General features: G+C 39.0%; 1 protein-coding gene across 2 annotated transcripts; it reads right to left on the bottom strand.

The window, feature by feature from the left end:
* Positions 1–7,759: 7,759 nt before the first annotated feature.
* On the bottom strand, positions 7,760–25,693 carry c4h1orf127 (chromosome 4 C1orf127 homolog). Of its 2 annotated transcripts, XM_042407763.1 has the most exons (13): positions 25,671–25,693; positions 25,268–25,378; positions 25,106–25,182; positions 24,926–25,027; positions 24,709–24,833; positions 24,456–24,599; positions 24,130–24,168; positions 23,814–23,951; positions 23,637–23,721; positions 22,097–22,293; positions 21,837–21,954; positions 20,893–21,096; positions 7,760–8,384 (listed from the first exon to the last, which is right to left on the bottom strand). In XM_042407763.1, the coding sequence occupies exons 2-13, from the start codon at positions 25,303–25,305 to the stop codon at positions 8,308–8,310; spliced, it is 1,344 nt and encodes a 447-aa protein (XP_042263697.1). In that variant the 5' UTR covers positions 25,306–25,378; positions 25,671–25,693; the 3' UTR covers positions 7,760–8,307. The 2 variants fall into 2 exon arrangements, with proteins under 2 accessions (XP_042263697.1, XP_042263696.1); XM_042407762.1 differs by lacking the exon at positions 7,760–8,384 and having other exon boundaries at positions 18,704–21,096.
* Between the last annotated feature and the right edge of the window lie 833 nt (positions 25,694–26,526).

Below are 26,526 nucleotides of genomic sequence, written 5' to 3' on the forward strand. Positions count from 1 at the left end.
TCAGCCAGCTTTAAATCAGGTGCAATGATACTCAACGTGTGGAAAGTGTCTTCAGGTTGGAAGGTCATGGGGAAGTTAGTGCGACAGAGTGGCTGCGACAGACTCCCTCAGCCAGGTGAGATGACTCTTTGGCTGACTTGTAGCTGTTTGTTTTCCCTCCATGGACTCAAATCTGGTCCTTAAAGACAACTACACCCACACTGCAGATAACTGTACTGATATACTGTATTTACTATCTTACTTTCAACACAAAGGTTAAGCTTTTGGTCCTGTTTGTGAAATATATGAACACATTTTTGTGAAATTTGATGGAGAGTTAGACCCTGGGCCAAGAAAGTATTGATTTGTTTTTGGTACAGATCCAGGATTTAAAAAAAAAAAAAAAAAAAAAAAAACCTTTTTAAAACCTTTTTTGAAAAAATCTGTATCCCATGACTGTCTATCACATCATGTGTATTTTGAAGCAGATTGCATCCAGCTGCACATTGAAATATTCCAAACATTTTCTGTCGATAAAACACACATTTAGAGGCGTGTGCAGCCTTGGTAGATGTATGAATACTTTCTACTTGTGCATAAGTTTTTACACTAAAAATTCAGTGCAAAATACATCAATTTAAATTTCCACCCTTTTCCAGCAGCTTTTGAACCAGGGAGTCAGACAGCGATTGTATTTCATTTTCAAGTACTGATGCCAATGTAGATTTACAAATGTGCCTATATAAACCAGGGACCACAAAAAAGCACAAGTCACTGATCTCACAATTACTTAGTCCTTTTGGCCATCCACCCAGTCTTTGAACTCTATCTTGTGAACTGAACTTAGAGCGCCTTCCTCCACTGGAACGAGATGTGGCGATACCACATGATATTGTTCAATCCTCTGAGTATTCACAATTACAATGTGGTCTCTTGCATTTGCCAGAGGAAAAAAAAAAATATCCTAAAGCCTATCAAAGTCTGATGGCCTAATTTGTCTTGTTGGGGGTCTCACTCAATCCCCTGCATCCAAGTAACACACCGTGCTCTTTCGCTTAGTACTCCCTCCCAACACATTCAGCCCGAGCCCTCAATTGCTTGTTTAACTTGACACATAATTACTGTGGAAATATTTGTGTATTTTGTACGAGTGCCACAGTCTGCATTGCAACCGACTGCCAAATCCTCACAGCTCCCACTGCAGCTATCGCAGCCAGAATCCCTGATTAAAACAAGATGCTTTCATTTGGGCCAGCTTTGGAAGAAATCACTCCCAGAGATGGGCCTCTCCCTGCCAAGCCCTACTACAGTAGGGTTTGCCATGTGTGGCAAAGCTGACATGCTCATTGTACCAAGAGAGGCTTTTTTTATTTGGTTTAAAGCCCAATGTGCTACTGAATCAAGCCCGTTTCATCAAAGTGGTGTTCTAAAAGACCACAGTAACTCAGAGTTCAGTCAGTGCCGCTCAGGCCAGCATGAAACATCGCTCTTAAAACTCAGACAGTTGTTATTAAAACCCCATAGAGTCTGAGGTAATCTTTGTAAGTTTTCAAACAGAGCCTTTTAATTTTATACGCTTTTTATCACTTTCACATTGAAATTAAAGTAAAATGTGCATGAAATAAGCACTCTTAAGTGGAGAAAAAAAACTGAACGTGATCTTTAAGAAACCAAAATGAAGCCCTTAACGTTAGTGATGCTCCTTAGCTTAGTCTAACATTAATGATTAAGAGTTTTAATATGATTTGAGGTTTTTTGAGCAGCTTTTATTAATCTTGCAGATTAAGGGAAGTTTAAGGCATTATTTTCAGACATTTAAGGGGCCCTGACTTTATATTAATGGCTGTCTGTGTGTGTGTGAGGTTGTGGCTTCTAAACTTTGGATCTCTCTCCCTTTGGACTTAAGATCTGTGAACTCTGTGGACGCCTTGACAAGTCTGAACAAATAGGTCTTGAGCAGCTCAAGACCTATTTGTTCAGACTTGCCTTTATGTAATTTTTCTATTTTCTATTTAATTCTGTTTTTATTGTGTTTTATGCCTGTATGTATGTTCATGCTTTATTTCTTCTGTGAAGCACTTTGTGACGTCTCTGCTCTCAAAAGGTGCTATATATATATATATATGTATATAAATAAAGTAGTTACTGTGTAACGATTAAGGCATTTATAGGCATTTTAGGGGTTTTTCCACCAGTGACTGGGTTTTGTATTTGTTACTACTTTTTTCACCTCTAATAAATGGGATCTTTTCTTTTTACAGTACAAATTTAGTGCTATCTTTTCATTGATAGTCTGCATCTATGTCTGGTACAGTAAATGTATTTAAAGCTTGCATTCTGCACTTTTTCTATTTGTGACATAGGATTTAATGCACAAACCTTATTTTCTACACATGTTAAGACTTAAATAACCCTTAAAATATTCAAACTTTCAATTCATCCACTAACTTTTATATATTCTGAGCAATGATTAAATTAGAAATATCATTAGAATATGCTGTTTATTGGAAGCTGTAACTGCAGAGGGTTAAGGACAAAAATTGCTGGGTGAAAATGTCCTCTGACAGGTTGTGAAGTCACTCTCATGTGGCAGTGACTGGACGTCTGAGGAGTCCGGTTGACCCGTCATGCTTTGACTCACTACCAGCAGCACAAATCAACAAACTCAAGAAGAGTCACTTGAGTTTTGTCCTGACGCCTGTCATGCAACTTGAAATCCAAGCAACTTGCTTTGGCTGCTCATTTGAAGCTCAGCGTTCATTTCTGGACCAAACAAATAGACTTTCGACAATAATCGTTCCTACTGTAAGTTGTGAAATACAGTAGCAGAGTAGTAACACACTCCAAGCAGCAAAATAAGTAAAACATACCACTTCAATCAATGTTGGGGGCCACTTTCATGTAAATTGGGACCTCATTCACAATATCCAAAGCAAATTATCTTCATTAGATTTCCAAAACCATTCCACTGATTTGTCAAGCTGTGAATGATAATGAAGTTGTCTGGTTAATGAAGGGCTGAAGATGCAGGCTTTCACAATCATGATCATCTTCTATAACCCTTATGAATATTTAAGGTCCTTAATTCTGTATATAATTGCGCACCAAAGCTTGGCATCTCTATAGACTTCACAAATAAAGTATGTAATGGAGGAGACAGACCTAGCTATATTTCATTAATCATTGAAATTAATTAACTGGTGATAATATAGGATGTTACACTTGCGGGATCCAGGGGGAACTGTGAAGGCGGTAATGTGCAGAAGGTGCACAGATTTCTGTGAATTTTTACGCGTGCGATTATTCCCTGAAACTCGTGAACACTTGCTCAGTGTTTGTATCCTCAAGCAAAAGGTTGTTTTAAATTGTTTTTGTTCCAAGGGGAGAAAAACACGAGTTTTGAACATGCATGAAATGCGTGTTTTGCATATAGAAAACTGTTCATTTATGTTGAGGCGACAGCTTTTGAATACAACAATAGGTTTCATGTCATTTAAGGGAAATAAGTGGTGTTTTCTCCGTGTTACGGCACACAGAGCAGAAGTGCACATGTGACTCAGAGCACAGGGCCGGAAAACAGGAAGTAAGTAAACTCAGCAGTATTGTGATCCTACCTGGTGTCTGTTCTCAGAACAGCTTTGGGAGTAAACTGGAGTGGATTTGAGTGTCATGGTGGAAATCCTCAGTCAAATAAAGCAAAGTGGGGCTGCATCGATGCTCTGTCTTGTTTTATATGATGGCTTGAAATAAATGAACTTTAAATGGAACCTTGGCAGGAACGCGGGCTATTGATCGATTGAAGCAGGAGCTGAAGTTTAAGGGCACAGCTTTCCCGGGGCTGGGGCTGTAACTGGAGTAATGAAATTGATTAGGCCAAGGGAGGGTGACAAGCCAGTAGAGTCAAGCCCTTGATGTAAGGAAACAAGAGTGCCATCTAATTGGGGTGTAATATGGGTCTTTAGAGGACATTAAGCACACAAGTGGCGGAAGGGAAGCCACTCTACTGGATGGAGCCAAGATGATGTTGCATCGGTGTTATCATTTTGTAATTATTCACTCAGCTGATTGGATTATAGGAGTCAAAACTGAAAGTCCAGCCAAGGGTCAGCTTGTACCCAAACTGTAGCAGCAGCATGTAAAGCAACTTCCACTCTCTCGTCACTCCAATATTCATGTGAGGTCTGTGAATATACTGCTCAAAGGCTGGGAAAAATTGAATTACTTCCCTTGCGTGTTTGACTCTCACTGTGCAGGCTGATGATGTGTTTGCGGACTTTGTCACTAGGAGACTGTATTCACAAACATTATTCTTTTAAAATGTGTGTGTTGGTTAAAACTGGGCTAAATTCGGTTGAAGTGCAGACATATAACAATTGTTTCACCAGCATTTAAATGACTATGTCAATGAAGAGCAGATCCTACCTGCATTGTCTGAAAATCTTCACTTTTCAACCAACTTTCCAACCCGGTTTTATTGACATCTTTTGACCTGCAAATCAACAAATCACTGCTTACTGAGCTGTCACTGTTTTCACCTACGGAGTAAGTCTCGCTGGGATCACAGGGAGTGCCGTGTCCTCCTGCCAGCACAAGCCCCTGTCCAGTACAGGGGCATTTATCTCCTGGCCTGAACTGTCTCGCTCAACAGGATGGCCAGAAGTTACGGTGCATTACAAGCACTTAGCGCAGTGATATCAAGGTTCACCTCCGATTTCCAATCTCAGGCCAGAATAGTGGGCTGGGAGGCCGTCATTAAAAAGCCATTACATGCCCATATTTCATATACCAGTCTCTCCTATGTTTCAAGGTGTTAAAAGCTCAATGTATATTTCCTCTATATTTAAGCGGCAGGACAACGGAGCAGCACATAGCATCTCACTAGCAGCCATTGACCTTGGCCTAGCCAGCCTTCATTAGCTTTTAGACACTTATCAGTCATAACTGGGTTTGTCCTCTCCGCAACGTTTCCTCCTTCACTTCACTTAGGCTGGAAAATAATGGCTGAAATCCATTTATCTGCCATTTCCAACAAGTGCGTGACATTAACAAATTATCTACTTTTCACTAAGTATGGCCAAGGTACCCTCTAAAGGATTCCTCCACTCTGCTGGCCAAGGTCAGACCTTTTTAGAAACTGCCTCTTTTTTTTCCCTACCTGAGCTATTTTCTTTCCTTCCCATCTTTAAATATTCATTCTGCTTTTCCATGCTGGGCTGAGATTTTATGAGCACTATCAGCCATATTTCTCCAAACACACAACTTTATTTGTTTTTGATTATTTATGCTCCACTCTGACTTTATAACTCACATCCCTAGGAAAACATTGATCCACGAGGCAAATGAATCTAATTAGGACCTCTTTCTTCTGTGCTGAATATTGACTTGTTTTGAAAGGTGCCTCTCCATTTCAAGTGAATGTCTCTGGAATGCTCGGTCCCAATCTCTTTAAGGAAAACTTCCAAACGCTGATGAGATATTTTAGTCTCTAAATGCAATCCTGTACAGATCTATAGTGGCGCCTAGTCGTTCATAATGTATTACATTAATTGCAGGATGTCCTCATCAGTGCACTAATTTCCACATCTCAGGAACTCCAAGGCACCAGTTGTTTTTGCAGTTGTGGAGGGCTTTTCATTCTTCTTTTAAATCATGCGTCTTTATCTTTAATTTCTTAAACATCCATTGTGAGCGGAGAGATGTCGTGCAATCTCTGCAGTGCACTCTTATACATCCAGGACTCCTAGGCTCAACCTGTCAATGTAGTCAACAAGGACAGCGGAGGAAATGACGCAGTACCATTAGTCAAGAATCATCTCAGCTAAGAAGAATCTTTGTTCCTGACACAGAAAACTTGTGTTCCATCTCGATCAGCGAGGAAATGGGGCCTGGCGAAGCGTGCGTCGTCTCGCATTTGTCTTGAGTCGCTGTCCCAAGGCGCCAGCGCTTGTTCACAGCATTACACCGCTGACTTTTGATGTAAAGACTCCACATTTCGCCCATTTCACACAAACCCAATTCTAAAATATTCCGTCGCATTCCATGTAGTTGATTTCTATTTAAAATGGTCATGATTATTTTATTTTGTAACATTAATGGAAGTACATTTGGGTGGAGGGGGGGCGGTGGGGTGGAGAGGCATTTGCAATTCATATTCCCCTGCATGATTACATTAAGAGTATGTTCTGTCATATTTGATTAATGTATCATGTTTTCCTTAAAACAGGATTAAAATATGAAAACCGACAGAAATGAGGCTATTACAAAGAATGATCAATTTTTAATAATCTACTCAAGGGAGAAAAAAATGAAGTGCTGCTCAGAAATGCACAGATCAGAATTCTGCAACATTTTGTAATCAGTGTTAGGCTGCAAAAACAAGCTTTGTTTTAAGGCGCAGACACAATTAACATGAAGGGCTGCCAGGCCTCGCTTTTACATTATGAAGCTTGAATTAGAGATATTGCCAGCCACAGTTGCCAGGTACACTACACATGTTGTACCACATGTTATACAGCTACTTCATGGCAGGTTTTTTTTATGGAAAAACTAGTAAAAATGTCTCCTTTTTCTGCAAGCGGCACAATCTCTTAGTGTATTCAGTGTAGACATGTTTGTGCATGTAAGTGTATGCAAATGAAAACATAAACAAATGAGAAATACAGGCTTAAATACTGGTAGTACAAAGACAGTTGAAGTACTTTAACTGTCAGTTTCTGATTAGCAAACATACATCATCAGTTGTGCCTTTAGATGTCCTCTGTGTTGTGTATTCTGACATATATTTTCAAGACATGTTTTCTATTAATCTGTCACAGGAAGACATTTTTCACACACAAGCAAAAAAACAAAACAAAACACATAGATTCAGATATTTAACCTTGTAGAAACACTGCAGAAAAGCAGCTCAAGCTCTTCAGTCAATGTCAATAGCCATTTTCGAAACAAAGTATATGTGCATATAAGTGTGTACTGGAATAAACGTGGGCCTCCAATTCCACTGTCAGCCATTTAGCCTGACCATGGGTGACTGTGAATTAAAAAGAGGGGCCTTTATGTGCGACCCTGCAGCACAAAAGGCTACATCAATAACTTATAGAGACAGGAAGGCCATTAGCCGCCACTGCCGGGCCACCTTTACATAATATGGTGTGTGTGGACTAATCACTGAGCTGAGGAGTCAAACTGCTTTAAGCCTATAGTCTATATTCACTCCATTCACATGCAGGGAAAACAAGCTGGGATGCAGAAATGATAACAAACTCCTCATGTGTTGCTTATGCGCTCTATGCTGTTGCCACCCGGAAAACCATTTTCAGGAAAATCCTTCCCCTCCAGTCAGCTTTGGGTAACGATTAAAGTCTGCTAATCCTCCTCAGTTAACTTTTATCATATGAGATCAATTGACCGTTTGTGTGTGAATGGAAGCCTGTTTCTGCAAACAAATCATATCCATATGCCATCCAAGAGTGGGGACAAATCAAAATGTCTCTGAAAAGCCAATTATTAATGCTGAAGCGGTGCTTTTCTTAGGGTGAGTAAAGACAACAAAGTGTGATTGAGGAACAAGAACCACATGGGCCGGGGCAAAGTTGCTTACAGAGGAAGTTCCAACAACAAACTATTAGCAGCTGTCAATGTGGCAGAGTGTGAAGCCCATATGAGTTTGGGACCCACACTTTGTCCCAATCTAATTGGTTTATAAATTACTTTTATAACAAAAACAGTTTTTTCTTGTTAAATATTCATTTTTATTTATGTTTTGTTAATTTTTAATGTCACTTTTATGTTTTGTCACATCACAACAATAAAAGAAGCAACCGCAATGAGCAAAATCGATCAATTGTGTTGATATTGCTATCCTGCTCCGATCTTTATACACACAATACGTTACAAGTACATCAAGTGAAATAAACACAAGTGTCTTTGATTGTGCTTATCAAAAACAGTTAGACACACTATAAAGTTGCTACTTGTGCAGAAATCAGGTAAATGATACCGTGTATCCTGCTTAAAAGGGATTTGCAAACCATTTGGCCTGACTGCTCTTCATATTACCTTAATGTCTCCCAAAAGGCCAAAGCCAAGAATGAATTATTGATAGCCATCATATGGATCGCACGCTGTGGCTCCACATGCCTATTAGAGGGTTTTGTTCATTCATTTACGCCAGCTTGGACTGCTGCCTTGAACTACACATCACTCTTCTTCTTTTACTTTTATCCATTAGCTGTTAACAATAACTGACTTTATGCAGGTTGCTGAGTTTCCAGCAAACAGTAAAAACAAAGTAACATAGTGGAGATCATTTGCATGGTCTGTGGTTGTCCTTCACTGCCTGTAATTTGACCTTTGACGTCTCTGGTTAGCCTCTTTGTTGTGCAGTCCATTTAGGCTTTTCTCCATTTCTGCATGGAAATTGGAAAAGGGGGAGACAACACTTTCTAGTCAAACGATAGTTGGAATGATAATTGCTAAGTTTAAAAAACAGAAATCTAATTGTGCGGATCCCCTCGGGGACTAATATTGGACTATCTTATAAAAGGGCCACAGTATCCCAGCAATGATTTATTGCTGAATTCCAGTCATTTTCAATACATTATAGTTTCCAAATTGTGTTTAAATTGAGTGTAGAGGAGAAAAGGCCATTAGGAGATGCAGAAATGAAGATTATATTTAAATATTCATGCACTCGGTACCTTATTATTGAATCTGTACACTAACAAAATCAATATTAAGTGCAGTTTGACATAAATTTATTTATGAATTTCGACTTTCTAAGTACTTGCATTTTTTCACTCAAAAAAGGATGAGTATAATGCTGTAATGATATCAAAACAGAGTGTCAGGGTGCATTAGTCTGGGAGTTTATGAACCCGCACATAAAAACTCAGGAGCGTCCCTGTAGAAGTGCTTACTAGGCAGAAATGTCGCTTTTTACAAACATCAGTCATTTTACAGCCCTGTATCACAGGGCGCTCCTCGGCTGTGGGTGATAGTTAGAGAAAGATGCAGTCATCTTGTTTGTCCTAAATGAGATCTTTGCAGTAAGCCTACTTGTATTAAGGCCTGGGAGTGGGACTGTGTAACATTTAATTAAAATGGATGTCTCTCGTTGTGCCTAACCTGTCCCCCTAACTCCTTCTTGTTTCCAGGCCATGTCTTTGTTTAGACAACAGCCCAATGTGACACTTATGACATGAGGACGCTGTGGTTCAGAGGATTTTCTTGTTGCATGCGTCTTAATACAGCAGCATAAAATAACATGTGATTTGTTGTCCCTTACTGAAAGCCTCAAGGAGAATTATAAGTATACTGCCAGTGGTAAAATATCCACATAGTTTCTTTTTATATTGCATTGTGTTACTGGTTGCAGGAATCGTTTCTCATTCACATCACACACATGCCTTGTACACACATGCAGGAATACTGTTAATATACAATACATTTCCATAAGTTTTCAAAACAGTTGCTCATCCTTTTGTTTTTTATAGAAATGTGAGCAAAGTTAAAAGGCTCTTTATTGGAGGAGCCACATCTCTGGACACAAGATGATGCCATAAAAGCAGGAAGGCATTGAAAAGCAAAACATCAATCTGAACTAAGAGGGGGAAGCAATAAATCAGAAAATCATAGCCTTCAGCCCCGCCTTTAAAATCATTTAAACAGATTCAAAAAGCCTGATTCTGCTCGAGTCTGTCTGTAAGCACCCTTATAAAGCCTTTATGTGCCTTAGACACAGAGGATAAACCCACAAAACCTTATTGAGAGACAGAAAAATGATGCCCTGCTCCTGGGAAGTGGATGCTTTAACCGCTAGTATCGGTATCGGGATCACAGAGCGGAGATGAGTAAGTAAGAATCAAGGAAGTCGTCCATCCAAAGCATTCCTCTAATATGTTTTACAAACCTTTTCAGGTCTCTGTTTGAGCATCGAGGTGCGCTTACATCCAGCGTTAAAGGATTTATATGAGTTTATCAGATGCTGAGTACCTCCGCATTATTACAATTTCCTTATTTTCTTATTTAGAAACACATCAGCTGTTCTGCTTAAACTCAAAGTCGGTGGATAAAGATGTATCAGTGTGTATCAATCAGCTTACAGTCATAGACGGGATCTGCTCTGTGTGATATAATAATGTTTGTTTAAAGTTTCACCAACATTTACTGACAGAAATAACAGATGTTTCATTACTTTTGAACATAAAAGATCTATAATCCTAGATGGGATCTAAAACATAATTATCCATGACAGAAATAAACCCAACTGAAGAACATAAAATGACAAAAGCATCAGAAATATGACCCATAAAAAGTTCATGTCCTTTTTTTCCCCCCCTTATCCCTACAGAGCTAACACCGAGTACTGGCAAACATGTGTAGAGGAAAAGAAAAGTTAACCCCGATACACTCGAAGTTGAGGAAGAAAAGCTTAGACTGAGTAAGCAAATAGATGTCCAACAAAACAAAGAAAATGGAAAGAGAGATGAATAATTTAAGGAATAAATCAATGTTTAAAATAACTACTTTACTGAGTTGGATTCACCCTCTTCTGGACTTACATGACTGCTCATGTTTCTCAGGCTTTATCGCTGGATTACACTGTATCTCAATGGTTTTGTTCAAATGTTTTTATTTTTTTCTTTTTCTTTAACTTCCCCCTCAAACATCGATATAAGGTTGACTTACCCTTAGAAAAAATCATAAAGGGACATGGAGCTCAGTTGTGGATGCTGTCCAAGAATTGGCAACAAGACCAAAAGAAAAAAAAAAAGAAAAAACAAATCTCCTTGTTACTGTGTGTGAAAATGTAAAGAATAAAGGTTCAGGAATGTTTTGCAGCTCTGGTTCGTGCAGTTAGAAAACACACCAAGATTGCATCTTTTGTCTCTTGGTGTTTATTGAAGTGACAGAAAGGTGATGATCTATGTTAGAAAGGACTGGAAACACACACAGTGTCTTATATTATATGAGTCCACCTGAATATAATTTGTAGCAGCCGACAGTAAGGGTTTTGTACTTTTCAATCGGTTTAAGAGAATTCACAAATTTGTGGGGAAAACACTCCTCAGAAGGAAAAACGGGTGTTTAATAAAGGGTGTTAATAAGAGCTCAGTGTGTTAAATGTAATGCTTTGATTAAAAAAAGTGATTTTTTTTTCCACATTTCAAAAATCCCAAAGAAAAAAATCTGATAACAAGGTAATAACTGTGTAGCTTTACCAAAATGTGCAAATTGTTAATGAGGGGTGAATATTTTCAGAGCAGCTGTAGCAGCTTATTATCAGCCAGGTTGTACAAACGAAAGCTGTTTTGAAGGAAACACATTAACTTCACAGCCAGATTTCCACTCATATTTCTGCCTGAATATCAATTTTAGACACTTAGTGGAAGGTTTTTGTTTTTTTTTGTTGTTTTTTTTTGCGTTGACCGTGAAGATGGCAAAGGGTGTCTCAGTGTGTCCTCTGTCATCCCTGTTCACCTAAGAAATGGAATCATAAAAACCATTCATGCTAAATGAAAAAGGGCATCATAAAGCTGCATTACACTGGAGTACACTCCTCTGCACCTTCCATCCTTATCAATATCACCCTTCGTCTCCTCGTGCATCTCTCTTCCCCCCTTCCCAGGCCCCTTGAAACAAAGCATAAAAGCCTTAGAAAGAGGCACAATCTGTCATTCCTGTAATATAAGATAAAAGTCTTTAAAAGCTAAATGTCCAGGTTGTTTTTTTTTTTCTCCCACTTCAAGCCGGTAGTCTTCCAGACTGCTCCTCAGGATTAGCAACATAAAGAACTATATATTATTTGCAGAAGAGCTTCGTGAGCAGAGTCTAGGCCTATACATATAAGTCAATTTATATTAGAATTTCCATACATGCATTTTCTTGTTACCGTCAATATGCAAAAATGGTACTTACTAACAAATAATGCATAATGTACTAGAGGCAGGGCATCAATAACTGCATTTGAGCTTTAAAAGAAAATGCAAAAAGGCAGAGCATAAAGATGGGCCATATAAAATATACAACACATTAAACACGAAAACGTCAAAAATATAAAGCTGGCTCTTTGCTCAGGAGACAGCGAGTCATTTATCTATGAAGAGGAGGAGGAAATAAAAAGCTTCCATCCCCGAGCTCTTGTGTATTTCATTTACTAACAAAGTCAGGTTATCTGTTTACAGACAACTCTCTTCCTCCTGCCAGACCTCCATCCTCCATCAGAGGCACAGAGAAAGAGACCGGAAGAAAACGATCCTCATCTCTCATCATCTACGCTTCCATTTTCATTTAAATACAAACGGTATTCTTCTTTAGCTAATTTAATCATCCTTTTAGGACAAAATACATGAGTTGATTTGGTGTTTGGTCTTTAAAGAAAGATATCTTTCTTCAGCAATTTGGCAAAAAAAATAGATCCACATAGAAAAAAAGCTGTACTTAAAGAGCAGCAGTTTGGGGAAAACACTCTCGAATACGAAACCTGTCAATGTACACCTCCTTCGGGCACTTCGGTACACCACATAACACATGTTCCTCTCTGCTGGCTGGCTCAGAGAGGAGAGGATGCTGTGTAGTTTTGTGGTGAGGTGTACTGTTGCTTCTGTTGCATTTTCTCCCACTGGTTTGACATTCAAGATTGCTCAATTATGTATGAACGGCAAGCAATATCCTTTACCATCAGGCCCCAATGTAACATATTTCATTTTCAAGGGCTGCAGAGCACAATCAGACCCTCTGTGTAATTATGACTTATTAAAAATGATTCCAAATTATCAGTGGATCTGTGGGCTGGTGTCTGGGTCCAAACTGAGAGCTGTTGCACTGTATTACTAGCAGAATAACTTCCCATGGGTGGATGGTCTGTCAACAAAGATCCCTGTCCTTAGATCACTGAGTGCTACAAATTAATTAAAAGAAAATCACAACCATCATTGGATTTGTGTGCGTATATACAGTATATTACATGACAAAGAGCACCTATGGAGGCTGATTTTTTTTTCTTCTTCAGAAATGAGTGGCTTTTGGGAATAGGCATTATTGGAAAGTCACCCTCAATGACTTGTTGCAATACACTTTAAGGACTTCCGTGACTAGTTTTTGCTCCCTATACACAGCCTCATAATGAGAAAACACAGTTCAGCAGAGAAAAGACATCTCAAACAGCATGTTTACCCTTCACACAACATGGAGGAATTAAAAATGGATGAGCGCCCCATCCATTATTTCAACCTCCAAATGGCAAAATCTGTATAAAGCTCTGAGTATCCGTCTGGGTGAAAATAAATAAATCAAATATGCACTTCAGCGTTTCCTGCTCTTTTTCTGCATAGAATGTGGTGTCGTGTTTGTGGAGGGCACATCCTGCTGTTGAAAACATGATGAGCTTTCTAAACGTATATAAATAAACCAAGAGTTTTCAATTAGCCTTCACATCTTTTCTGTTAATTCAAATGATTTTGTCACATTTGCGGGGCCGTGCATATAATATTTAGACCACTTTCATACTTCTCCCAGCCCCATTTTCCCAGTTGAATTTTCCCTATCTGAAGTATTCTAATTTGCGAACACGGTGGTGTCAGAAGTGATTTTGTTGTAAAGCCACTAATTATATGCAACATCAATGCGATGTGGGGAAAACGTTAAAAATTTAGCATCACAAGACAAATGGAAAAATGCGTGCTGAAACAAGGAAAAGAAGCACTAACATTCACAGTTTTTCAATGAATAATACATGTTTTTTTTTCCCCCACAAGGATTCGCCTAGACGGGGCTTCAGTGTCACTCTCTTTCATCTTTATCCTAAAAAAAATATGTGTTTTAAGACTTTTCACATGCTGTTTGCATTCACTCATTAGAGGAATTGTCGACTATAAGAGGCATTGTTCTACGGGCTGATTTCATTAACAGCCTGTGTGTACAGAGCTGGAAAAACAATGAGAGGGGGAAAAAAAAAGGATCATGAGTTGAGCAAGACCATAGCTTGTACAATTAAAACTAATTTCTACATGTGAAAACCTGCTTATGGGTTTTCCTCCTGCGTGTGAAAACAGTTATTTCAAAAGTGCTGGCAAGTTTAAATGTTTTCACACCTGCAATGTGAGTAATGACAATAGAATATGATTTCAAATGTTTTCACCACTTTCAGCAAAAAGAGCCCTTACAAAGTTATTATAGATGATATTAACTGGTTTGTAATTACCTCACCTGTTTGCAACAAAGCTGAATAAAAGTATTAGTGAGTGTTTGTGGTTTATTGTGACTCCCTAGCCGCTAACTTAACGGCAGCCGTGTGTATAAAGTATAAAGGTGCAAAGGAGGTTGATAAACTGTTGGTGCATCAAGTTGACAGCAGCTAACATGACCTGCCCTCTGCACTCCGTTAACCAAGACTGACACACTGGGTCATTGTTGGACCGACAAACAACTTTGCTTCATTTTGAAGGTATTTTTCATAGCTCCCTTTACACAGTAATTATATTCCAAATCATTATGTGTTGTAAAGTCTATTGACCCCTAGTTTACCAAGCTGGAACAGTTAATGAAACAGTCTTTTAATTAGCACTCCTCTTAAGGGTGAAACATCTGAAGGGGTCCCTGTTTTGTTTTGGCTTTGTGGTTGACTGAAGGGTGCAGATCCACTGTTCTAAGATAAAACAGTAATATCTTAATTAAGACGTGCCGTTTAACTGTTTACAGTCAGAGTCAGCGCCATTGTTTGTACCCCTGTGCCAGAGGCGGCACCTGCAGTATAGGAATATTCAACCGCGCTATGAATCAATAAAACAATATCATAATTTCTTCTTTTGTTGTTTTGTTTTTTTTAGGGCCAGGTCGTTTTTCAAGCTTGACTGATTGAAAGTGGTCTGACTACTCAAGGTAACAACTGGAGAGGGGGTGGTGGTGGTGGTGGTGGATGTAGAGGTGGGGGGGGTTCTTTGCTGCTTGTATAATGCAGTCTTTGGCAGGCTCTCTCTTTGTATTAGATACATTAGGGCGGAAATATGCACTAACTTAAAAATGCTCATGTGAAAAAACACGGAATGTATTAAATTAATGGTCTCTTTTGCCTCAGGGCAGTAATGAAAAGGGACCCCCAATGAGTTCATTTTTCACGGCTTTGGTTATGCATTCAACACTCTAATTGAATTTCAATGTAAGTTTTACAAAGTCTTTATTACAGTGACTCTTGATGTAAATTACATGTGATCTATCGTGGGACTTTCACCCATTAAGTAATTTAATTGTGACATGCACTTTCTACGCACCTCATGCTTTTATGCTTATTCCTCCTCATCTAAATTGTCAGTTTCCTCTATTATCAGCGCTGTTTATGTGGATTGAGGAAAGTAGTCTGCATATACTCTAGGCAACTTTCACGAGAACAGCTCCTTAAAAGGAGTAATTGCTCTTCTCCCCCATGCTAGGAGAGGGGACAGCACCCGACAGCTAAAGTATACTAGAGTATACACAAGTCACAAGGATTTGCAAGATGTTCACAGATGACTGCACAGAGCACATTTTATCTGAGAAAAGGAGATTATTAGATTTATCCTGTGAAGAGGAAAAATGCAGCACTCAGAGCAAGTAAAACTCAGAAGGTTTTCTAAATTTCTGTCAGAAAGAAGCTAAATTCTGAATAACCTTTGAGAGACATGTTAAACACGTCTTCTAACACAGGAAAAAATGCAAAAAAACCCCAAAAAACTGGAGACAATATATTCAACGCTTTCTTTGTGAGTTGGCTTGTCCTGTGTTTCACACACTGTGAACTGTCTCAGACCTGTTTCTAAAATGCAACCTGGGAGTCAGTTTTCTCTGTCTCCATCTAGTGTTTCAGTCTGAAGCCACTTTTAGAGCTTTCAGACATCCAGAACATAAATAGCATACCATCACTTCCCTTTTCCTTTAACACTACAACCACTTAAAGAACAAAAAGTCTTAAAAAAAACAACACGCTAAGGAGACGGAAATCTTAATCACAAACTGTAGTTTCTCATCAATACAATAACTGCGTGTGGGCACACGTGTGACTGTGCATGAAGCGTCTGAAATACTGAGGCTGATTTGACCTGATCATTAGAAGGGGGAAGAGGCTTGACCTGATATTTCCTCTGTTGTTTGGTCAGGAAAGGGACGTTATTGTAAAAGGGCTGTAAAGATAAATAACCCTGCCGTTTCCATGGCAAAGGCACAAACAGTGGCCAGCGAAGACAAAAGAGCAGAAGACAATAAATCCAACACTGTCAATTTTGTTTAGTTTTCAGAGTGTTTTTGAGGGAAATATGGTTTCAAAACAAGAGGCCACATCCATTTTTCCACATAGAAAGGGAAATCGGATCCGTTTTTTTTTAACAGGCCACAGTTTCATCTTGTATATTATTTTCCAGGCCACGCCATCCTGATTGGTAATAGGAATATCTGACACGTACTTTGCCTTTGGATCAGGAAACCTTGTACAGCTGTATAGATGTTTTTATAGCCTTGAAAAGAAAGGGTATTGTCTTTAAATTCCTAAGAATGCTTTGTCCAGCCTTCAAATTTAAGTGAAAAACCATCCCAGGCACTTTTTTTTTCACAGGCTAAACAATCATGAGTGAACATGTACCTTTGCCTCTTTCGGGAGGTCAGTTGGAGTTCAGCTTATTAGAACAAATCCAGGTTCAAACTTAGTGTCATCAACATTTCTCATCATACAAGTGTACATTAACATAAAAAGGGAAGTATGTAATTCAGGATGTTCCTCAAAATAACAGAAAAGCTTCAGGTTCAGTTCTCTGTCTCTCATTTGGAACATCTTTCATCACTTTTCCTGTCATCACCCCGATCATCTACAGTGTAAAAAACCTTCACGTCTGCCCCTCTCTGTCCCTCCAACACCTTCTCATCTTCTCATCGTCAGGGGAGACGAGCCTCGTCTGAAGTGAGGCGTGATGAGGAGCGGCCTTATCACTCCAACACAAGAGCAAACACAGGAGTCTTTACAGCACGTCATCTCAGGAAGCAGCGCACGGCAAGATTACTGCCCTTTAAGAAGCCCTAAGACACGACCAATCCCAAGTAGTGTTTTTATCTTGACAGTTTGCAGCGCTTTGTTTGCCTTTTCTGTGAAGCCTGGGGATAAAAGAGCAGCCTCTGTGAGCTGTGTCTGATTAGGATCTAATTGTTAACATTCACTGTGCCGTTTTTATTATCAGCCTAGTGTTGCCGTACATGCAGCAGGTAAAGGCCTTTTCAGTGTTATGAAGGACTCTTCCCTTGCTGCTCTCGTGTGTTACTCAAGTACTAGTTAGCACTAAGGTGGCAGGAGAGGAGCCCCGAGCTCGTCGACATCAACAACAACAACAACAACATCAACAAACAGGAATTGATGGCGAGTGTTTATTATCTGGTTTAATTGCTCCTCATCTGGAGGATCTGACAGTTGCGGTTAATGAGAGAGGGAGAGGAGGCACGCGCTGTTGGCAGCGAGCTTCATAGTGTAAGACCTGTAAGTGCATGTGTGTGTGCGTGTGTGTGTGTGTATGCGCGTGTGTGTGTGCGGTGAAAAGAGGATAGACCACATTCCAGCTAAACGGAAGCGACACAGAAGATGTGGGAAATGTCAAATTGTTTATCGAATTACAAAAACAGGCCCCTAAATCAGGAATTTCAAGTCCACCCTCGAGCCTCCTCTCACGGTAACCTGTGTGTCGTTAGCGAGCACGCTCTGCAACAAATAGGCCTATACCTGTGAACCTGTAGACACACGCTCACAATCACACACCACACTAGCCCATGTGCAGTCTGTGTACGGTAATTAGATGCCAAGTGAAGACAGGATATCTCTGAAATCGAGCCTCTTCCTCAATTTTTCATCTGGGCTGCAGCAGGCCTGGCACAGGGCCAAGCAGAGACCTCCCTGACATTGTGCAGTGTCACGCACACACATCCAGGCACGGTTTAGCAAAGAAAGCATTAAGAGCAGCGGGCCTTCGAGCAAGCGGGGATGCTCAGAGAAGGCCTGGAGGACAGAAAGAGGCAAACATGATGTAAGAATGAGTGAAATTGTGTATTTACTCATGATATTGCCCCTCCATTGAATGCCATCGGGGCCAGACGCACACATAAACACACATATAAACACACACCACCACAGCCACCATCAGAGGCTCATTGCCCCATTCATAAATTTCTCCCGCTGAGGAACACGGGCATTTCTTAAACAGGGCATACCCGCCCGCCCCTTTTACTACTCACAGCACAGCAGGCCCACATGGGAACAATTAGGGGTGTACGAGAGTTTGGCGAAGGTCCGTAGCAACCAGCTGCATCTGTTTTTATTTACCTTTTGCTCTGGTGCTGGATAATGTCATGAGCACATCTGCTACTGTGCAACGTAACCGTGGTTACATGCGTGGTTGACCCATGATTCTGTAATTACCCGCCGAGCGAGATGAAGAGGCCCAGCAAACCACTCAAAGCCGCACATAGCCTCCTTCCCCCCGTTGCTCCCCGCGTCTCTACAGTGGCATGAAACCCAGCCTGCCACGCCAAAAATGTGGTGCTGAGAGCGAGTAGCTGGAGAGCAGAGGATGCTGAAGTGGCATTTAATGACCAAAAATTGTCCACAATAGTAATTTTGACTTCATTTTGGTGTCTTTAGATAAATTTTCAGTTAATGCCACTCCCTTTCTATTATAAAGGATCATATGGGGTTACTCTCAAATAAGCTGAGGTGAGATACACTTATTAAATTTCCTGATATGATCTGATGGCTTGTTTGTGGTCCAATGGCACAAGCTGTTTGTCTTGTTGTTAGACCACTTTCGGGAGGTCTGACTACACTGAGCATTAACTAGAAATATTAAATTTTTGCAGCTTCATGGTGGCGTCTGCAGATAAGTTCAGCGAGATCTAATCATGAGAAACATGTAATCCAAACAATCATTTACTGTAAATGTCTGCACAGAGTGTTCCTTGTTTAAAGAAATGATGTCACCCATACACAACCGGTCACATCAGGAAACTCAGATTAATCACAGGTGGCAAATTCAGTCGCAGGTTTGAGCGAAGGAAGATGTCTACAGCTGTGAATTAAACATCACCAGCGAAAGTTTTCACTCTCTCCTAAGGTCTTGTCTGTGTTTGAAATTCTGAAAGTTCACATTATTAAGCATCTTTACACAGTAAACCTCAAAGCGGCCAATCAAGACAGGACTTGTTTATAATAATGATGAGTGATTATGAGCAATAACAATGAAGACCATATATGGATCACTTCACAGAAGCAGTGTGAGTGGGGGTTGGGTGCCACCATGCTTAGCATCTCCCAGATGTGCAAACCATATGTTCTGACTGAAATTAAAACAAAAAAGAAACACTGAAACATGAAAGGGATTTTTAACTTTGTAAAGACAGTTAACAGTCGGTACAGATAGAGTAATGGCCGAGAGAGGCCACATGAAAGAAGCGGGGATGTTGGCGTGCTTTTTGCACCAGTTATTCCATTTCCTGCTCATAAGTTCACTGAGCAGATGGGGACCAAAGGCACAAGGAAGTTTAGATTTTCTGCCCCACAGCCCATTGTATATGATGCATGTAACTGCGTAACACTGCACTGTTATCATTTACAGACGCTTGGGTGCATACCAGGAGGTCACAATAACAAAGGTGGAAAAACAGCGGTGGAAACAAAAGTTAAACATCTTCTGTCATTTTAGTCACTAGAATTTTGATCATACCTGTGATTATGTATAGATACATTTAAAGGTAGTAATATTCAAAGCAACTAATTAACTATACTGGCAAAGATGCATACTAGGTTTAAGTGAACTTCCCTCTCTACTACATTTTGTATTGCTTAGGGGTATTTCATGAAAAAGCAACTGAGATTGAAAATAAGTCCAGTGAAAAACATGTAAAACTGTTTAATTCGGAAAAAGAGAATTTGCAGGCAGGCTGTCGGCCCATCAAGAGAGTTTTCTGAAAACAAATTCAATAGTGCCCTCTCCTGTTGATTCAGGATACTGCAGCTAAGCTACATAAAGCAATACTACAGTAGCTGAAATACTGTTTAAATTCAGAAACCTTTGTTTTTCTTTTGCAGAAGAAAAAACAAAGCAAAGCATCAGTTTCCCCTTAATAAACATAAAACCTCTGAGAGTGTGAGATTCATCATTCTGTGTTATTGAAAACCTTCATTATGAGCGTCTATAACACAAGGTTTCTCTAAGAGTTGGCATCAGCTGTAACAACTGCAGGGTCTTCTCTGCATCAGCCTGTTGTGCTGCTCGGATAGAGACGTGTTTATTTAACGCCTGCCTTGTCTGTGTCTGGATAATGTCCACCTGCAGGCAACGGCTGGCAGAGGTCTGGCTGTATTTCTGCTTGTATAATCAATCTTCACAGCACTAACTGACCACCGCATCACCTTTCAAGACTGCAAACAGACGTGCAGCATGTGGTACCAATGAGAATTTTTATAAAAGATGTTAATCAAAAAAGCTGGTGGATTAAAGCATGTGTTCGAAAAGCTGAAACTGTGTTTGAGGTCTAATTTGACAAAAGATAGTGGACATGATGTTGCAGAATTTGGCAAAATACATAAGTTGGATAAACATGTTTCATTTGTGACAGTTATTCATACATTTTCCTCAAATTTTATCTGATTTTTGCTCCTCACAAATCTCAATATTTGCTTTTTTCATTTGTTTACTGTCTAATTTCTATTTATTGCTGGTCACTACTGTGTTGAACTGCTATTGCTCATTTGTTCAGGTGCAACCACTGTGAGGAGAAGTGATGCTGATGACTCAAGAAAATCTGTCTCCGCCGAAGCATTTACGGTTGCATTTTGAAAATAAGAAAAGCTTGTTTCAGTCACATTAATAGAAGGAACGGCGTCACTGTCAAACCAGGAAGACAAATTCTCACTTTGACTCTTTGACATCTCATCAATGTGGAAATTAAAACTGCTGGCCTCCGTCTGCGTGTTAGGGGAATTAGTTGTGGAAAACTCAACACTCATCTCTTCGAATGGAGCTGCCTCATTCAGTTTTCCTGCAGGGACGGTGGAGCGGTCCAACGACGGTTGTTCAGAAGTCAAATTCATTACTTTGAAGTTGAGAGTGGATAGGGCTGTAGAGGTATGATTTCACATTTTTATTAAGGTAAAATCAAAGGTCAAAAGCATCCAAAAGCATCCAAAAGCTGTATTTATGGCCTATTCTTCTAATTTCATGTGGATTTTTAGTTGAAGTAGCTGGGTAACATTATTGGATCATTTTTTACACAATTTTGCACACTCTACCTTCCTGAGTGATATTCAACCAGCTTGACTTGCTATTCAACCCAAACATGTTAACATTTTTATATTTTTGTGACTGTAAAAACTGTGATTGCAAATAGAATCTCAATAATGAGTTAGATAAGATCGCAGGTTATCAAATATCGGTCAAATCGAGATATGTTTTAGTAGTGTTATTAGGTGATATTGAAACTGCAGCTAAAGGATAATGCTATTAAATATGATAAAGGCAAAGTAAAGTTAATATAGAAGTTGATCAATATACTGTTTGTATTATAAGCTCAAAATGTTGGTTTTTTTGGCCTGGCTATTGCTTTTTGTTCTTGATTTTCTTGTGATATACAATATATTTGGGGATTTTTCTGTCAGTCACTTTTCTCTGAACTTCTGTCTCACTTTAAACTGTTTGAAAGGTGGTAAAGTTGAATGATTCATTGACTGACTCAGCAGCAAACAAAAGTAACTGCCTGGTGTGACTACAGTAAAAACCTTTCAATGGCCAGTGGTCAAAATAGCACCCAATAATTAATCACCACTTTAGTTTTACTGTGCTCATCAGCAGGACACTCACCTGTGCATGGCAGTGTGTTCTCCATGGTCCAGTGCATTTTGTGATTCGTCTCTTTGAAGGTGAGCACAACATCCACCCTGTAGAACGGCTGCCAGAGTTGTTTGTTGTCTGCACAGGCCTGTAAAACAAACCTGGTTTAGATGTTTTACACACATTGTATTTATGCTCTCAACATGTCAGAAACTGACCCAACTGCATTACACAGAATGTACCACCATGATGATTTATCTCTGGTTTGGAAATGTTGTCTCAGCACTAACCTTGGTCTGGAGGATTTGGACTGCAGGAATGATCAGTGTCACAAACTCACTCGTCTCGTTCACAGTGAAATGATCTGTCTGGTTCACTGACACATTACTGACTGTCAGTGTTTCATTTTCATCGCTGCCTCGCTTGGTCAAACCCATGCGGCGTTTGAAAATGTGCAGCACGGTTTCATCTGCTGCAGAAGTCGTCACTGAAATGTACATCATGGATAAAATGTTTTACTGGGATCAGTGGTGGAATAATACATTTATTCAAGTGCTGCACTTAAGTACAATTTGTGTGTATTTGTACCTTACTTCAGTATGTATTTAAAATGGAAATATTGTACTTTATTCCACTACATTTATATGACAAATATAGTTACTTTTCAGATTTTACACAATGAAAAACATATGATAAGCTTATGAAAAAACCATTCACTCTTATAGATTAACTGAGTGGTTCCCAACCTTTCTGGCTTATAACCGCTTACAAAGAGCAGTGTCTATAAACTTCTCAGATGGCTCCATTTAAATAACAGTGTGAGGCCCAAAGATATTAAATTATCCAATATTTCACAAAAAGCTAAGATTAAAGAGAAGCCAGAATAATAAATACAAATTTAGGCAGCAGGACTTTGTTTTTCCTCTTTCCAAACCTCATTAATCATCTTTTGATGCCTTTTGGAGTTGAAAAATCACTGGGCTAAACTACGGAACTGTATATACAATGTAAACAAGACTCATTTGCGATGTGATTTAGGTGAAACTAAACTAATTAAAACTAGCTACACCTCGGCCCAAACACTAAAATACCACTTTCAAATAAATGCATCACTAGTAAGCTATGTGTGATAATATATCATTTTTACTTTCGCTGTTAATACTTCCCTAAGTATGAGTTTGGATGCAGGACTTTTACTTGTAATGGAGTACGTTTACATTGTTGTATTGGTACTTTTACATGACCCTTACATACTATTCAGGTCAAATTTAACCCATTTTATTTAGGAGCGCAGTAAAAACACTTTTGTTTTCACCTGAAACTTTATGACTTTTCCTACAGTGACCCAGAATATACCAAAGGGGAAAATTTCAACATTTACACATCTTTGCACATGCGTTTGGAGTTAATTTTGACCTGTATTTTTATGACTTGTATTCTTCACATTCAATAAAATTCATTTTAATCATTTTGTTCTGCTGTTCTCTTGTTTTAGGTAATGATACAGTGTGATTTTAATGTTTTTTTCATCATAAACAAATCGTGTCAAACGAATAAACTCTCTGAAAGCTTAATTAGGGATGAATCTGACAATCATTAATGACTGATGAGGTATTTATGAATGAAAAATAGATTTGTGGTTCAGAGGTTTGGTATAAAGAATAATTATGAGGAGATACTGTGAAGAGTCAGGGTAAGAACAGTATGTAAGGTTACGTAAAGGATCTGAGTACTTCCTCACCCACTGACTGGGATAAACCTGTTAAAGCCACATGTCATAATGTGTCAAAGAAAGTAACTTCCAGCTATAATTCTCTGCTTGTTACCCACCTTTTGGACACGTTGCTTCCATACTGTAGGCGTACTGACCACTGACCAGCTTCAAGGCCAAGAATTCACCTTCATTTTCCATCACCTGAGTTAACCAAAGACAGTTAAAAAACCGTGGATTTCAGTTGTAATGTTGTTAATGGCCACTAAGTGGCAGGATTTGTTGAGCTTTCTTACTTTGACAGGGCTCAAGACTTCTTTCCTTCTCCCTTGAACTGTAATGTCTGGTCCGTTCATGTCGATGTTCAACTGGATCAGACTGACATCCTCCAGAGATACAATCAGGTGATTATTCAGAGACAGTGACCAGTGCAGCTGTAAGACATACAGTACCCAAATATGCACAAAAAGTCAGATACAGATAATCTTTCTCTTTCTCTCCCTCACTCATACACATGCACAAATATATTTGTTTACATTTATAATGTATTTATATTTTTAAGGACTGATTTCAACAAAAAAACTGAATTAAAAAAAAAAAAAAAATTACTACCTCATTGTTCCAGTTGTCATAAGGAACTTGTCTGGTCACCTGAGAGAACATGTGCAAAACTTATTAGAATAACAAAGACACCAGAAATATTTGGTTGACCTTAATTTTATATCCATATTTGTGATTTTATATCATTATTTGTTATGTGTATTGTCATTTTCTCCTAGTTTTAGTCTTACTATTTTCTCTTATTTTGATCCTGTCAAACACTTTCCTGACATTGTGTTTTAAAAGTGCAACACAAATAAAACTATTATTACTAAATGTAGTCAAATGAAAACAGAGAAAAGTTGATCTACATGCAATGATCTCTAATCAGCAGTTACCTGAATGTAGTCTGGGTCACACCGGATGTGCTCTCTGCTGGGTAGAACAGAAACCATGGGACACTTCATCATGAAACTGTGAGGTCTGCCTCCGAACCGACTTATCCTCTTGACCAAATTCAGTGTGAGGACATGGAAGCTGTGCTGAACAGTCAACATATAACCTCTGGTTATTGTCACCACAAAGCCATTAAGGTCAAATGTCAGAATTAGTGCATGTGCATTAAACTTTTTTTAAAAAACAGGGACATACCTGTTGCTGGACAAAACATCCAGTGTAACTGACTCTAAAGATAAAGTTCTTGTCAGGGTCTTTGTGCAGTGAGAATCTGCAGGCAGACAGCTGGAGGTTGAGGTGATCCAGAGATGCAAAGTTGACTTGTAGAAAGCAAAAGGAGATTCAGAAACAACACGTTTTATTTCATATTAATTCTCTGTATTTTGTTGCTTCATTGCGTCTGAAGATTTACCTTGAATCCGTAAGGCCCCAGACAGCCAGACCCCCAACCCTTCGATCCTCGCCCTGTGGATCCATATCTCCATGTATTCAGAAAAACATGCGACATCTCCCTCTGAAAAAGCAAGTATTTTGTGACATACCATGTGAAAACACTGTTAAAATTTGCATTTCTAACATAATAATGATTTACCTGTTAATTTTGCTGTTGAGATATCAACCCATTCTCTTTTCTGAATGGAAAGCACAGTGATAAAACACTGGAAAACACTGTTGAAAAGAAGGCAGAGTTTAGCTTATATTTAGAGGACTGTGAATAGTTTAATTCCACATTTGCACAACATTATGTACTCACATAGTATTAAGCAAGATGCCAAATCTTATCTGACCCATGTCACATCCACTGACATAAACTTGAGTGGGTAGTCTGAGACCAGCCTATTTGTAGGTGAAGTGACTGATGTCACTGGGGAGGTGGAAAACAGGTGTGTTTACTTTAACATGTTAAAAGCAAGTGACAAAAAACTCACAATGATCACTGTTTCCAGCAACAGGGTTTAAGGCAGTTGTAGACATTTAACTTGTAAAGCTTTTTGTCATTTAAGAATTTTTGATGATGATTTTTTAGAAATTAAAGTACAGATTCACAATTTTTAAAGCCTGTCTTAAAACAATAGTCAGGTGCCCAAATGAACATTGAAACAGGTTTTGCTCCTGTGCATACTGACTATTATAAGATCCCCTTCAAATGTGCTTACAATGTAAGTGATGGAGGTTCAACATCTACAGTCCTCATTTTGAGCAAAAATGTAGTCTATCTGAAGATAATATGAGGCTTCAGCAGTCAGTTAATCAATAAAGTGGATGTCTTCCACAGTTGCAGCCTTTTTATTAAAATTTCCCTTGTTGTGTCTTGATGGACGCTGTTTCCCCGTTCAGCTGCAGTGGAAGGAAAACTAAAAAGAAAGGAAAAAAACAAAGTGAGGGAACAAAAAAGACTAACTTTGAAAGATATTAACTTGATTTGACTAATGTAGACAGCTTTTAAATACATTTTTGCACAGAAGGGGAACTGTGTTTTCTGTCCCCTGTCACTTACATTTATATAAAGGATCTCTTAATAGTCAATATGAACAGGAGGAATGATTACAGCAAGAAAAACATGTGTCAGTGTTCATTTGGGCACCTGACTATTGTTTTAGGACAGAATAATCCTATGCTACAGAAACACACATATTCATCTTGATCCTGCTCTTCAACTCAACCTATAGACCTAAACATTTCCCCAAACTTCAGCCTGACATATTTCAACCACCAAGTTAATGTTCTGTGGTTTGAACGATGTTTGGCTACACAGAATAAGTTTGTGATGATTGGATCACTGGTGGGTCAGCTGGATGTTGCATTCGCACCCTTTAAGCTTCATTTCTGGCCTTCATTTTTTGCCTTTTATGTTTATCATAATCATATTTCATCATAATCATATCTTAATCAAATCGATATAAACGTCAGCGAAATTATCCAAAAAGATAACTGAAACAGATATATGACGAAGACATCTACATTTCACATGACAAGTGGTTGCAGGATATAAAATATTGTTTTTTTTCCCCC

This window comes from Thunnus maccoyii, chromosome 4 (genome assembly GCF_910596095.1).
Source record: "Thunnus maccoyii chromosome 4, fThuMac1.1, whole genome shotgun sequence".
NCBI lineage: Eukaryota > Metazoa > Chordata > Actinopteri > Scombriformes > Scombridae > Thunnus > Thunnus maccoyii.